Source organism: Diadema antillarum, unplaced genomic scaffold (genome assembly GCF_040938485.1).
Source record: "Diadema antillarum isolate AM-2024a unplaced genomic scaffold, OU_Dant_1.0 scf00000166, whole genome shotgun sequence".
NCBI classification, from domain to species: Eukaryota; Metazoa; Echinodermata; class Echinoidea; order Diadematoida; family Diadematidae; genus Diadema; species Diadema antillarum.
Window position 1 is genome coordinate 693,110 of NW_027271055.1, and position 16,497 is coordinate 709,606.

The 16,497-nt window shown below is 35.7% G+C and overlaps 1 protein-coding gene across 1 annotated transcript in view; it reads right to left on the bottom strand.

Moving 5' to 3' along the window:
- Positions 1–6,342: 6,342 nt before the first annotated feature.
- LOC139722492 (uncharacterized) overlaps positions 6,343–16,497 on the bottom strand; it is a 51,809-nt gene continuing 41,654 nt past the window's right edge. Inside the window, exons 11-14 of the mRNA XM_071633780.1 lie at positions 11,271–11,369; positions 9,705–9,855; positions 8,544–8,693; positions 6,343–6,495 (exon numbers count right to left, since the gene is read on the bottom strand). Coding sequence (XP_071489881.1) covers positions 6,343–6,495; positions 8,544–8,693; positions 9,705–9,855; positions 11,271–11,369 — 553 coding nt within the window. The remainder of the gene's footprint in view (positions 6,496–8,543; positions 8,694–9,704; positions 9,856–11,270; positions 11,370–16,497) is intronic.

The window sequence follows — 16,497 nt, forward strand, 5'->3', positions numbered from 1 at the left end:
CCGTTACCATGGCAACGCACTTTTTGCCACTGCGGAAATATGTGTCTTGCACATTAACATATTCAGATGAACATCTGTACCTAATTTCATAAAAATTGATCAAAAACTGTGGGAGGAGTTCGCGACGCAAGATTTGTACCCATTTTTGCCCATAATATGCCGTTACCATGGCAACGTACTTTCGGGTACTGTCAAAAAATACATCTTGCACATCTACAACTCAAGGCACACATCTGTGCCAAGTTTTATGGGAATCGGTTGAAAACTGAGGAAGTAGTTCGCGACGCAAGATTTGTACCCATTTTTGACCATAATATGCCGTTACCATGGCAAACGTACTTTTGGGTACTGTCAAAAAAATACGTCTTGCACATCTACAACCCAAGGCACACATCTGTGCCAAGTTTTATGGGAATCGGTTGAAAACTGAGGAAGTAGTTCGCGACGCAAGATTTGTACCATTTTTGCCCATAATATGCCGTTACCATGGCAACATACTTTTGGGTACTGTCAAAAAATACGTCTTGCACATCTACAACCCAAGGCACACATCTGTGCCAAGTTTTATGGGAATCGGTTGAAAACTGAGGAAGTAGTTCGCGACGCAAGATTTGCAACCGACCGACCGCCCGACCGACCGCCCGACCGACCGACCGACCGCCCGACCGACCGCCCGACCGCCCGACCGACCGCCCGACCGACCGTCCGCTGATTCCTATATACCCCCTTCAAACTTCGTTTGGCGGGGGTATAATAAAAACACTACCGGTGCATGAACCGAAATGCTGGACAACTTACATTCAGACACATAGACTTACACGTATCTGCAAAAACAACAACAAAAAGCTTTCCTACGAAACAAAATGTTAAAATTTGCTCTTTGGTGTAAACCACTCCGTGTACAAATTGAAATTGAAATTCTGTGTTAACTAAGAAACGTTGTGGATCTTGAACTAGGATATATTTCTGATTTTTTTTCTTTAATATACTCAATATAATTATAACTATCTTTTATCTTTAAATCATACAATTTCTGCAAATTACTGTATTGATAAAGAAATCATACATTTTTCGTTAATTTACATCTCTTAATTTTATTTTTTGCCCTAAAAATTCTCTATCGAACGTCACCACGTCTATATCCTCAAATTTAACAGTCATCCTCTCATGTTGAAAATCATTTGGTAAGATATCATTAATATCAATAAATGTAAACAAATCAGTACTATTCATACCTAGATTCAAAAAATATTGAACGGATTAAAATGATCCTCCAATATGTGATAAGTTTTATAAATCCTTTTTTCATATAGATTTTGATTAAAAAATATCTTCCCTTTCAAACATGTTTCTATTATAAAAAAAAAATATCGAGTTTCCAAATATCCATCCATATTCCTACACCCTTGATCTTATCCCACACTTATCCCTGTAGAACTTTTCAAATTCAATCCCGTTAATTCATAATTACAAAGGTATATAAATCGACATCGTACTGATACTACAACAATAATCAAAAACAATATTTATTTCCAACTCATATTCTTATTCACATATATAACAGACGTTTCAACCATACTATCCACTGCGTCTGAACAAAAAGGGGAATCTACACAAAATATTTATTTTAATATTTTTCCCATTCTGTAAAAATTCAAACATATTTTTTATAACCTCTATCATTACGCAATTTGGAACTGCTGTAAACGAAACATAATTCAATTTTGATAAAGCATAAGTTTTCACAAGGTGAACTTTACCTGTAAGGGTCAAATCCCTTTGCTTCCACCTGTCTAACAAACGTTTTATCTTACTTTATATCTAGTTATTATTCATTTCCTCCCTTATATTAAAATCCAAAGAAAAAAATCCTAAAATCTTTACTTCTCGTACTAAATTCTAAATATTTTTATTCCCTGGTGTATCTTCTTCCTTTCCAATACAAACAAAACATGTCTTCTCTCTATCAATTCTATGATCATTTATTTCATAAAACTCAACGAAAGTTTATTATAACCTATTTATAGAATTTTTATCTTTAAAAAAAAGTTAAATCATTTGCATAAAGAACCTTTTCCACTTTCTGTTTTCAAGATGTGAAACCTTTAACACGCTCATCTTCTCTCATTGCACATGCTAAAATTCTATGGCCAATTAAAACAGATATGGTAATAAAGGATCTCCCTGCCTAACTCCTTTAAGTTGTTAAAATCACATTTTAGAACTGTTTTAAAGCACTTATGCCGGGGTTTTTTTTCTTCTGCAAATGTTAAACTACGCCTTTAAGATGTTGAATTTTTGTAGGTTTTATAATTTCTTAAAGTATTAATGAAAATTTTAAAAGACGATTTTGCATTTCCTTGATTATGAACACAGGACGTGTCAACTGACTTTAATCCCTCTCTAAGTCTATCAGGATTTGTCAATCACACATATCATGGAAACTAGAGTTTGTGGGTTGGAATCTTTTTATTGAGAAATTGTTATACAAGCACATATAACTGGTAAATGATATTAGTAAGGCCTTAAACTACAATATCGGATATGAAATCAGAGGATAAGTTATTGACATGAACTTATATAATCATCGATGATACTAAAAGTATTGGATATTCGAGTAGGTTGACTAATAAGAAGAATGACGGAATTTGACAACGCATGTAGGGTTCAAGAAAACTTGGTAAATTACAATAACAATACAACTATGAAAGAAGATTTAAACTGAAGTCAGCCATGACGAGTTATGTCATGGCATAGTAATTATCAGGAAAAAAGGTTAAGTAGCTCAATAAATTTGATAAGGTTGGATTTGTTGCTATATAAAGATTTTCACATAGATTGCAGTAACTTTCTTTCCAGTTATAGCCTCAATAAAAATGCTCTCAAGGCATTCTGATATAATGATATTACTTTCACAATAATCGAAACTTGTTGCTACAACGTGAAACCTACACCACCGCATCTTCCACCAATCCCTTAGTTATAATTAGCTAAGGTCTACCGATAATAAGGTACGAAGAAGATGACGTTTCCTTTAGCCAGATCTCACTGAGGCTAATAACATTACTTGATATTCACGTAATTGATTGCAATTTTTATTATCTGTCTTCTGATATTATAATGCGAGACAATAATGGTCATTTATAAGGTTTGAATGAAATTGAGAAATTACATCCTTTTCCAGGTGGTAATGTGTAAATACGTTCCGATTTATTAAATATGAATTGAGATGAAAATCAAATTTCGATTCTTGGGTTTCTGACTTTAAAGATGTAACAGTAAAAGGACTTGCCACTTTATACGCAGTGGGAAGTATTTACAGCGGAATTCCAACTGAATGGTCGTCATCAAAGATATTATAGTAGAGGAAGATAGGAAGGCGCGTGATAATAATGGAAACAAAACAAAATGGCTACACTACATGATGATAATTTGTAGAGAGCTAATATATACAAACTCAGTTCACCTAGAAACATTCACATCCAAAGGTAGTGGTATTTTTATCTTCTTAAAAAGATTTCAAAATTATAGTTGTAACTTTTTTTTTTCGATTAAGGGATTATTTGGAAGAACGAGATTTTAAAGTAATATACAAGTAGTAAATGGTCACGATTGCGATGGTACAAGATTTCGCACTAGGTGAAAGATAGAGGCGCTCTATTCAACGAGGCGAAGCCGAGTTGAATAGTGCGACTCATCTTTCACCGAGTAAAGACCATACACTATTTGTTTTATACAACACCTCGAACGTCAACAGATTTGGTACTGACGGATTCTTGAATTAAGCACAGAAATGGCAACCATTTTCCGTGAAAGACGAATGAGTGTACGCACGTATGCGAAACGAAGTTGTGTACAAAAATGAGTGACAAAAGTATGCGCTTGTAAGCGCGCTTGTAATTGTTGAGTGCGCACGGCACATGTTTGTTTATTATGGCATCAGAGCGGTGCAATGGAACTTTTTGCTCAAACAAAATTGCACGGCTGACATCCAGAGCGTGCAATGGAACTTTTCACTAAATGTCACGTGATGGGCAATCGACCAATTGAATAGCTACATTCTAATTAGGTGTTTTATAATAACGATTATTTCGTGGAGGTAAAAATTTGGCAACAAGATGATCTAAAAACAATCAAAGACACTTGATAAACAACAACAACAACAACAACAACTTCAAAGACAGTCTCAGGTAATATGCGTAATACGCTTGAGGAATGCGCGCTGTCCATTAAATTTTGTTCTCAATTTTCAATTCAATTCGTTTATTCATCTCAATCATCATAAAAACATATACATTGTGAGATCAACATGGCAAAAAAGAAATATTGATGAGGAGAACGGGGACTACAAAAAGCGATAGCGTGAAAAGGCGTAAAGCCCCCAGATTACAATGGTAAATAGAATGCATGTACATGTACATGGCGAAGTGAACAGAATTTTTTAATGAAGTGAAATAATGAACTGCTTGAAATTGAACATAAAACACAGGAAAATACGAAACATTGAAATGGAAAAAATAGACAAGGAAGTCTTAGCCAAGTGAAGTACGACGCCTCCTCCCCCCCCCCCCCCCCCCCCCATAAATACAGTCACATACATGATGCATGTATATATTCCTCTTGGTAATAAAATTCACGGGTAATATTATAATCATTGTAAGTACTTTTGGAGTTCAAATCAAATAAATTATTGAACTTGGTTATTTTCTGTATAAATATGAATCAAAGGTTCTTCAATTTAAGTTTGAAAGAAGTTATGGTTAAACAAGAAGCGATGTCATTTGAAAGATTGTTCCAGATACGGGGACCGGTATGCTTAACAGATTTTAGTATGGAGTGATTATTGGCTACAGGATAATTGAATTTGAAGCGTGTGAGCGAGTATTATATTGGTGAACATCTTTGTTGTGGCGAAATAGATTAGAAATATTGACTGGTGCCAAATTGTTATTGACATAGAACATTAAGTTAGCAATTTTGAATCTATAAATATCATATATTGTTATGGTTTTTAAACGGAAGAATAGAGGCTGAGAAGGGGCAAAATAAGCAGAATTAGAGCATATACGTAAAGCTTTCTTTTGCAATTTGTGTATGGGATCTAACTTAGTAACACCAACATTTGCCCATTGAATAGTGCAATACTGTAAATATGGGAGGACAAGAGAATTATACAACATAAATAGCTGCTTTTCAGAGAGCGTAGTACGTAATTTACATAATATATCAATATTTTTAGAAACTTTGTTACAAATAAAAAGTGGGTGTTCGTTAAATTTTAATTTTTCGCCAAGTATGATACCTAGAAATTTAACTGATGTTGATATGTGTAATTGAACATTATTCATCTTAATTTCAACTTCATCTAAGACATGAGATATCGTGGGTTTACGAAAATACATAACACTTGTCTTTACATAATTAACAATTAATTTATTAGCATCAAACCACTCAGATACTTTGACGAGCTCAGTATTTGTTTTACAGACAAGATAATTAAAATCACTGTGAATGGAAATGATATTGGTATCGTCGGCAAATAACACAAAATTAAAGAAGGAGGATACATAGCATAAATCATTGATATATAAAAGAAACAGGAGAGGGCCCAGTATGAATCCCTTCGGGACTCCACACTGGACCCTAGAATATGATGAATTATACAGTTATTGTAGAAAGTAAATTGGTATCTTTCATCTAAATAGCTGTGGAACCAGTCCCACACTGTACCCCTAATTCCAAAGTAAGATAATTTGTACAAAAGAATATCATGATTAATTAGATCGAAAGCATTAGTTGAATCAAGAAAAATTCCTAAAGAGCGATTATTGTTATTGATATTATTCAGAAGTCTATCATGAAGGTCTATTAACGCGTCCTCACATGAATGACGTGCCCTAAATCCATATTGGGAATTATTTAGTAATTGGTGTTTGTCCTAATGAGAAATTAATCTATTATAAACATTTTTTTCTAGAATTTTCGAAATACAAGGCAACAAAGCTATGGGTCTGTAATTAGAAAATAAGTGTTTGTCTCCCCTTTTAAAAACAGGTATTATTTTAGCAATTTTTAGATTTTTTGGAACCCTTCCACAACATAAAGATAAATTAAATATATGTACTATAAGGGGGAAACAACTGAATAAATTATCTTTTTCAGAAGGGAAGTACTTAGTTCATCGAATCCTGTGCTGTTACTGTTCTTGAAATTTTTTACAATATTAATAATTTCGGATTCATTAGTTGGAGCAAAGTACAGGATTAGCGCGCACTTTCCTGTCTTTGGTTGTCATCTACTCGACTTTTCATAACAGTGACTGAGGAAAATTTCATTTGTTGGTTAATCCCTTGTATTGCGTTTACCATTCCCACGGACCTCTTTCACTTCAGTCATAAGCATCTTCCCCAGGTTGATGAATGGGAATTCTACAAGGAGACACATGCCGAGGGCGCAAAAGTAGCTCAGCGAGATGAATGCTGCACTGAAGATGATCTGGACAGACAAGAAGAGTGAAAAAAAAAATCAAACTTACATGAATTTCACTACGTTATAAAATTCATCAATTTTCAGATTATTAGAAATAAATCATTCCACTGATGGCGTGTATTTCCTAAACGTTCACTTCAAGGAGTTTGTCATTCCCAGTGAAAATAACAATTGTCAACAATTAAATATGAACTGCTGTTATAACATATATATATATATATATATATATATATATATATATTATTGCAATACTCACGTAGTTTAAGATAGACCAGTGCATTGGTGTGGCTGAGCCGAACACAAACACAAGTTCAATAACAGGATGCAGAAGGTATGTGGAGTATGTAAGCCGGCTAAGAGGTGTCCAAAATCGCCAGGACAGAAAGTCGTTGACCACTCCTGTGGAGAAAAAAAGCACTTCTTAACCAAAGCTTAGACAGAATAAACCCACTATACGCAGAGAAAGGCCTCTACAGACAAATACTTCCCGTCAATTTACAGTGTAGCTTTCAGCTGCAATTGCAAATAGCTTTCAGCTGTGCAGGTGCAATTGCAATCAACTTTCAACTAAATACAGAACGTGGGAGGTTAGGGGAAAAGAAGTGATAGTGTATAAAAATAAATCATATTGTTCATTAGCAACAGGTCAAAAAGGAGATTACGAAATATCGCCGCCTCGCACATAATAATTTGCTGAAAAAAAAGGGGGAATGGCTTTCACAGACAGCTAAGGACATTGTTACAAATGATGAGTTTGAAAAATTCTCATTCAAATTCCATTAAAAAAAAGTAATTGAGCAAACCTATCAAGAGCAAACATCTCCGAGCCACTTAGCTTCACCTTTTGCTCGCTTGTTGCAGTTCGAAATAACACTCATCATTAAGATCCACAACGTGGCTTAGCTGTAGCTATGTCTAAAATTGTCTGCCTTCCAGATTTCTTCCTCTTCTTCCTTCTTTCCTTTTGTATTTATGATGCTCCAATAATAATCTTCCCATCGATGTTTTTTTTTTTTTTTTTCCAGAGGGGCCTACATTCTACAAGCTCTGTCTTTTTAGTGGGTCTCTCCATTTTTCGCACTTTAAGCAAGGTTATACATGTACTTCATTTCGACCACTTCTGTTTCTTTTTTTTTCTACAATGTATAATTAATATAAGGTCCTCAATTATTGTACAGTCTTTTCATTGCATAATGTTCTGCTTACTTTATTCTCTGTTGTCAAAAGAAGTGTAACATATATGTGACCGTGCATCACAAAACGAACGAAAAGTCGCACGCACTGATTTTCTGTGTGGACTGAAAATAGGTGAAAAGGGTCAATTTGGTCAGTCTTGACTTTATTATATTTTCTGAAAGAGCAAGTCTTCTTCTACATTATGCTAAAATTTGGTATCATAAAATGAACAGGAAAGTGTTTTTTTTTTAGCAGGGTATAGAGCACTATTAGAATAGTGTGATTAGGTGTGTCTTTAGAGTTCCCCTTTAATTTCTTAAAAAAAAAACCTGTACACATTCTTCACTTTCAACTCTAATAACTTTAGAAAGGATAATGCTACTGCTTTGAAAGTTGGCATTTACCATGGACAGAATGTGTTAATAGAAGATGCTTAATTTCAGCTTAATCTGATAATCCCTCCATTGTGGTTAAACTGGTGGTTTTCATCCTGTTTTTTTGTCCCATTCATTGCTCAGGTAGCACGGCTTGGTGAAGATTACATGCTTGAATAGACCCTGTACTTCAGAGCCTCTTTTCTCAATACACATTTTTCTGGAGTGTGTGCTTTCTTTCCAATATTTATATAGGTTAGGAGAGCCCATTTGTTTTGAGTTATACATCATTTTAAAGCTTGAAGTCTGCTCTTTTAGAAAATGCTCTTAACTAAAAATCCATGTCTGGCGACTCTTTGTTTTGTGGTGCAGGGTCACATATGTTTTGTCGAAAATGAACTAAACTTTGAATTGAATTGAAATTGAATTGAATTACAATAAAGAAAATATTTTTTTCTGCTCACCGCCGTATCCATAGTGACATGCAAATATGATCCACCCAACGGCAAGGGCGAAGATGAATCTGGAGAAGGTGATGTACAAGACACTGGCAGCTAAATTCAGAGTCGACGCACCACGGTAGACATCGTAGAGACCGTAGATCACCACCATGTACAGTATGACAGCAGTGACCCACCCACCAGCTACAACAGCCTGAAAATCGGTTTATTTCAATGATGCTTCAAACAAAATAATTTCTCTAAAAGGTATAGACATGAATCCAACAGTAGTATACCAATAAAATTGAAGATTTTGAAGAAATTGAAGAGACCAATTATGGGTTTGTAAAAATAAAATGTGAGACATTCCATAAATCCTCCTTGGTGATATTATTATTATTATTATTATTATTATTATTATTATTATTATCATTTTGGAAAAAAAATGCACGGAATTACGGTTGACATCCCTGCATGCCTTACAGTCACAGGAAAGCCAACATTGTGATCAATATTATAAAATAAATATCAATTTGTCGGATCTATCTACTCAAGTGAAATTGAGATTTTGTTCCTGTCCAGTAAGTATCAACCACAGTGTGTGATATTTCGTTTGGCTTGTCACACGAACATGGGGATTGATAACATGTGAATAATGTAGGCCTATCAGTTAGGTTCGCATGCTAATGAACAAGAAATTAAAAACCAGTGTCATTGTCCACATGTCATGGTCCATATTGGTGACATGGGTAGATTGAATTCATGTACACAATAATGTCCAATGTCGGTATTGTTTGCCTGACGAGTTCAATTCAGAAATTACTAATAATGAGCATTCTTTCAGTGTATTAGACGTCGATTTGCTTGCAGTCTTTTAAGGAAATACGAAAATGTGCAATTACTGCTGTCTGCAAATAAATATTTCCGGTTATTTGGTGTTATAAAAATATTGCTTTTCGTACAAATTCATGTCCTTCTTTGCATAACATTGATGGATATTCTGTTGTCCGTTCTGATGCAGACCGAGGAGGCGTATAGTCGCCCCGTTCCTACTACAATCGTTAACGTTTAAGTCAGGCCTGATTTGATATACAATGAAAATGAATTTGATTGCACAATGCCATTGTGCAATTACATTATTTTTCTATTATACGTATCAATTTCAACACGGTGTTGAAATTGATACGTATAATAGAAAAATAATGTAATGTTCTGTGAAACTCACTGATTTCAAAGTAAGCTTCCTCTTGCCGATGTGTTGTATAAGGTATCCCAACATCATACCAACCAAGTATGGGGAGATGCGACAGTACGGTTTGATGTACACAGTAGCTTCGAAGAATGCATCGGGTTCCGTTTGGGGAAAAGCGTATCCACTGAAAGACAGGAACACATTTCATTGTGTACAGTATTCTCTTTCTTCCAAGGCTGTCATAGATCCTATAAATCCCCACATCTTCCCAACTGCGATTAAATTTCATCTTTTGTGGGACAAGTAGCAACATACATTTTCCCCGGGCGTCTACATTTCCAAGATAAAATTTCAATTTCAACAGTAGTATAATAATTATGTGACCACGTTCTCTAACATGCAATCGACTTTCCCCTCTTTTATCTTTGTGTCCAGAGATAGTTGATATTCTACTTTTGCTTGACACAGTAAAAACATGATTTAAAGGAGCCCGGGAATTAGTACAATGCAAGTGCATGTTGACTTGTGTAGATTCATGATACACTCAACATCCTTTTTGTGGCCAGATTGGTATCTGTTATACGTCATATACGTACGTGTCGCATATACTTATTAATTTCCCACTCATATTTTCTTCAGCTTTCATTGATACCCCCACACACTGACTCCCGCCCCCCCAAAAAAAAAACCCCAACAACAACAACAACAACTCCGAAACCAAGTTTCTGCCAGTAACAGCATCGGTCAATGTCATTGCTAAAGTACTCATCACACAAAAGACATTACAAAGCATCTCTAATTTTATAGCCTAAGCACAACTGGTTTCATGTTATTAAGACATTGCAGGGTACGCTTAGGTATTGCAAAACTTTAAAAACGAGTGAAGTGTCTAAGTATCCAAGTAATTTTCCATAATGTGAACATGTCGTGATTATGAATTGGCTTGAGGCAAGAGTTGGACTGCTGATTGAGGAGGGGATGGCAATAGCTGCTCTCCGGGCATACATTTATTTAATTCGTTTGTATGTAAAGATGTAGGCCTAGTTCCTGTTGTCAAAAGGGGGATGAAAACCAAAAAGTATATATGCGATACACGTAGATTTGAAAAATATCTAGTTACCTTGAGCAGTCTATCATATCCCCGGCTGAAGCCTCTGACACGAGAATATTCGAGTCTGTATGTATAGGGGCCTATACAATAATTGATATATGTATTTATGTGCTCTTTAAAAAAATCGAGTGAAAATATTCAATCTTGAAGGAGTGAATACAAAAAAGAGTGAATTTAGAGTGAAATTGGAGTGAATTGTGAGTGAAAATGTTTATTTTTACTCATTTTGGAGTGACCTCAGGGATCACTCGAAGATTTCGGAGTGATCCCTGAGGTCACTCTAAAACGAGTGAAATAAACATTTTCACTCCAAATTCACTCTAAATTCACTCTTTTTTTGTATTCACTCTTTCAAGAGTGAATATTTTCACTCGATTTTTTTTAGAGAGATATGTGTTATAAATGTGAGCATATGCAATATGTGTGTGTGTTTGTGTGTGTGTATGTGTGTGTGTGTGTGTGTGTTTCACGGTGTTTACATCACTCACTCTGTGATTCGGAAGTTGTTCTCCAAAACGATGACAGCCGTGGTAATAAAGCTGGCAATACACGTGGCGAAAATGGCGCCCACTCCAATCTTGGGCAACCTGCCGAGTTAAAATGTTTGGTTTCAAACACCCACACAACACACATTGTAGTCTCTTTTGATACAGAGCTATACAATTCGCATACATAAAAAAAAAAGTCATCCAAATTTGGAGGGCTACTTTCTTGTCATTGTCAGCTATGGAGAGCGCAGTGTTGTTTGTGAGGAAAGGGTACTCTTCCTCTTTCCACTGATACCTAATCATATTTACAAACGTCATGCATGACTAAGCAAATGAACTTTAAAGACAACAATGACAAATTGCATTTTTTCCAAGTTTGCGTGTTATTGTGAAGGAACAATGCATGTCTCATTGCATGGATGAGATCTGTCAATGAAAGTTGCCAAATCATCAGGCCAGCCTGCACGACTGCAGAGTCGTGTTTAGGGGTTCTTCTAACGTTTTATGGTTCAAAACCTTCGGCATGGCCACGTTGTCGATAACTCGGTCCTTCCTTATTAAAGCAAAACCGTTATCCGTATCGGACAAAAGGCCATGTTAAAGGTTTTGGACCATAAAATGTTGGGAGAAAAACCTAAACACAAACCCCGAACACAAACCTGCATTCGTATAGGCTGGCCTATTTGGCAACTGTAATTGTTTAGTTTCACTCTAGTTACCCTCTTTTCACAACTTACATTTTGATCTTCATAGCTGACAATTATGAAACGGTAATCCATTAGAGTTGGATTATCTTTATACGCTCTGCATTTGCTGAACTAAACTTTGAATTGCAACCACATCGGAATGAAATCTATATCATTTTTTTCACTTTTATAGCTAGCCAATACTTTTCGATTTTTTTTATTCCAAAATGTTTTTTTTTTTAATTTTCGAAAAAGTAAACAAAAAACATATGTATATACATCATCAAGATTGTAGATAATCAAAATGAAGTGTCCTTGAATATAATAGGATAAAGGTTGACACAGTTCTGCACGTTTTTCATGAAATCTACACTGACTATCATACTAGTTTTGGGCCGTGTGTTATCAGCAGGAGTTATGTTAGTTCGTAAAATCGATGATACATGTAACTCTGGCCCACTTATAATCGATTTTATAAAATGGTTGGATCATAATTAAATGATTGGTTGAGAGCAATTACGTGACCAGTCTTTAATTTGACTAACATGCCCAGAGGGCATACTGCGTACTAATGACCGCTCAGAGATACGCGCATAAAAATCAATATAGCTTGCAGGGGAATCAAGCTCAACGACATCACAATATGACTGCATACCATAGCAATGCAGACTCAGTTACAAGCGCGCTCAATCACCTTTTTACCGTATACAATTCGTGTTCGGTTCCAGTGTGATTGGAACATTCCTTCGGACATCTTGGCTTTTTGAGAAGCAAGTTATTCATGTAGCTGACTTCCATTTACCTATGAAATAAGCTAACTGAAAATTGTTTATGGAATGATTTCATATAAGGTAAATAATGCACAGGTTCAAGTTTGGGACGTTAGTGGATATGTAACTCACTATCGGGTGTTTATATTAATGCTGTGCAACATGCACTCGGCTGCATCTCCACTAACACCCTTTCACCTGTGCCTTATTCATATTAATTCTATTTATTTAATCCGTTTTATTTTCACAGGGTAGCCCTTTCTGTTAAAAAAACAGGAGGCCTGCATAAAAAACCATACAAAAAACATACAAAGTAACATACAAAAGTACAGTAAATATTAAAAAACCCTCAAAAACCACACCTGGCTTGCAAACTCAATACAGAATTAAAAAAAATGTATGTATATATATATATATATATATATATATATATATATATATATGATACTTGTAGTCCGCGTGTTTGTACCAGTACAGTAATGCATTTCAGTCCAACAGTGCTATCTATTCAGACCAAAATATAATAATACAAAAGTGGTAACCATAGGAATGTTTATGGCACTTATATATTATCATATGGAGAATAGAGTCATCTTGTTTACTTTCATAATTGTCATTGTCGACCCTGAGAAAGACGAATGTATTCGTCGAAAATTTTATCTGAATAAATTGCACTGTTGGACTGAAATGCATTACCGCCCTACTTCGTCATCTTTTATATATCTATATATATGTATACATATATATACATATACATACATGTATGTATATATATATATATATATATACATAATGATGAATACAGGCAAAACACATTTCACAAAAAGGCTCCGAAAACATTTTCCACTATTTGCAACCTACATAATACATCAAAAGGGTCTATTATGATACCCGTCCGGCTGACACATAAGCTCGCGAATCCATGAGTTGCCAGTGCGAGCATCTTAAGATCTATTAAAGGTCAGTGCAACCCTCCCCCTCCTATTATGATAACTTTCAATCAACTATAATTTTGCCGTTTTACAAAGAGACTTATAATTCATTTGATTTCATTGATCTCCTTGACTTAGAGCTCAATAATTGCCGGCACAGTGTCCTCTAAAATAATGATAATAATAATGATAGTAAAAATTGAAATACATAATACAAAGGAAAGAGTACATGACAATTGCTTACATTTGGACATTTAAAAGGCACAAGTGTTCTCAAAATCGTATTGTATTTTGGGATATAATGCATGTTGGAAACAGAATATAACCCGACATCCCTGAAATGTACCATTTTACCTTGGAAAGACCAATTTACAGAAGCCAACTGCCTAACTATTGCATTCGCGCGCTGCAGATGCTGCGCTGGCCGTTATGTCATAGCGTAGCCTTTTGTCAAGGCCCTCTCGCTGCAAGATGTCTATGACGGGCGAGCGAAGACGAACTCGGCTGGGCTCTCTTCACCATACAGCGAGAGGGCCTTGACAAAAGGCTATAGCCATAGCCAAGCGATGTATAGCTCGCAGGGGCAACTGAAAGTCCATGAAGTGTGCAGTGCGTATTAAAGGGAATGATTAGTTTTGGTTGAGATGGGATTCAGGTTTTATTTTCTTTTTAATTAGAAACCACGTATCTGAAATACTATATAAAGAGCATAATAAAGAGGAATTAAAAGTTCATTGATGAAAATAGGTTTTGAATTGTCAGAGATATCCTCAAACACCACGACCCTGATATGAGGTGGGTCCCAACTCTTATTAGGACCTCTTTGTTCATCTTTGTCTTTAGATATCTTAGCCGCATGATTTTCATCGAATAAATTTTGAAGAAAATTCCTCTTAGAGCAGCATGCTCTTTAAAAAAACAAAACCCGAATCCCCATCTCAGCCAAAACTATACCACCCTTTCAACGCAGATGTACTAACAAACGTTACAAAGAATGACCACGAAAAAAAAATCTGATAACGATAAAAATATTCACATGGAAGATCTTACATAGATAATTTCTGTAGTGGGAATGAATATGAAAACCATGCAAGCACTGTTAGAGTCTTATATGTTAAGCTTTCTGAAACTGACTTCTACTGGTTGGTGAGTTACGTCATGGCTGACGGACAGACGTGCTATTCCCTCTTGTTGATTTAAAATCGGTCAAACTTTCTCTTTTTTGCTCATCAAGTCATAATGTTATTATTTAGATGAGTGGATATTCTCATGGGGGGGGGGGGGTAATAAATCTCATCGACTTCTGTTTCATAATCGCACCGTCTCCAACACCCAACGTGCCAAGAAGCACCCGAAACTACTTGTTTGGCTCAATTCACCCTTCTTCCATACCCAGCAGCTCAGTATATTAATTTGCTTCTGTGTCCCGCGGCCAGAAAGCCTGCCTGGACGCGGTAATCAACCTGGAACATCCACCATTACCTATTTGCCTGGAGAAATGTAGTGAGTACAAAAATAATGTAGGTCCTGTTTTTATTGTCAATGATTCATGGATCTATTTAGTTGTCACTAAAGGGTTTGCTTCATTTTGATTTTCAACTTCCTTTTTTATTTCTTCGTGACAAGGTACAACGGTAAGACACAAAGTCCCATCCACTGGTGACAGTGCTCCTGGTTATTCTCTCGGTCACAGCCGTAGTAATCGAAACGCTAGTAGATCTAGGTACAGCAGCAGAAACCAAATCAAGCATCCAGTGATATGAACATGTTATTTTGCTTTTTTTTTTTTTTTTTTTTTTGCTGTTTCACTTCTGTATATATACATGTATTCTCATTTATACATTATCCCCCCTCTTTTCCCATTCTTTCTATTATGTTCCCTATTACTTGTGCCTGTGTTAAAAATGACTGTGCCAAGTCTGCCAGGCAATTTTCCCTCACCATTCAATGAATTTGGATGAGTATACTGTGCAATATAGCACTAACTGTGAATATTATACACCCAGTGAGTTTTACCCTCAAAAAGATAACTCTCAACACACACAGTGTCTAAGTTTTTTGCATTGCAATGCAAGGAGTTTATCCAAGAACTATCACAATATTGAAGTTCTGTTATCTTCACTAAAATATCATTGCTCAATTATAGGCATTTCGGAAACATGGCTTAATGCTAAATCTCCACCCCTTTTTGCACTTGATGGTTACAAGATGATTCGCAAAGACAGGTTAAATGGTAGGGGAGGAGGAGTTTTAATATACGTATCAGAACATTTATCGTTTAAGCCGAGAAATGATCTCTCTTTTCAAAGTGCAACTGCCGAATGTTTATGTATTGAGGTTGTTCTCCACAAGGGAAAGAATTTCATTGTATGTATCTTGTATAGACCACCTAGCACTGATGTGGTCAACTTTCTCAATGATCTAGAGTCATTCATGTCAACTCTTAATTCAAGTGATAAGTCTGTTTGTTTAATGGGCGATTTCAATATTGATCTGCTTTCAAACAGCCCTAACTCGATCCGCTTTCGGAGTATTCTTGATTCCAATGCGCTTTCTGTAATGATAGACAAACCAACCAGAATCAATGGTCTCTCATCATCATTATTAGACAATATCTTTGTAAAAGCTCCAAGAACCTTTTCACAGTCCGTTTATTTTACTCTGAAATTTCTGATCATTTACCTGTGTTTTGCATACTATATGGTTACCAGTCTCATGCGAATGGGCCAGTGAGAAACGATAAGAAGAGAAAGATCACTGACGAAAAGGTGTCTGGTCTGAAAGCCAGCTTGCTTTCTGAAGATTGGGATGATGTTCTTGCTTGTGAAAATACTGAGAC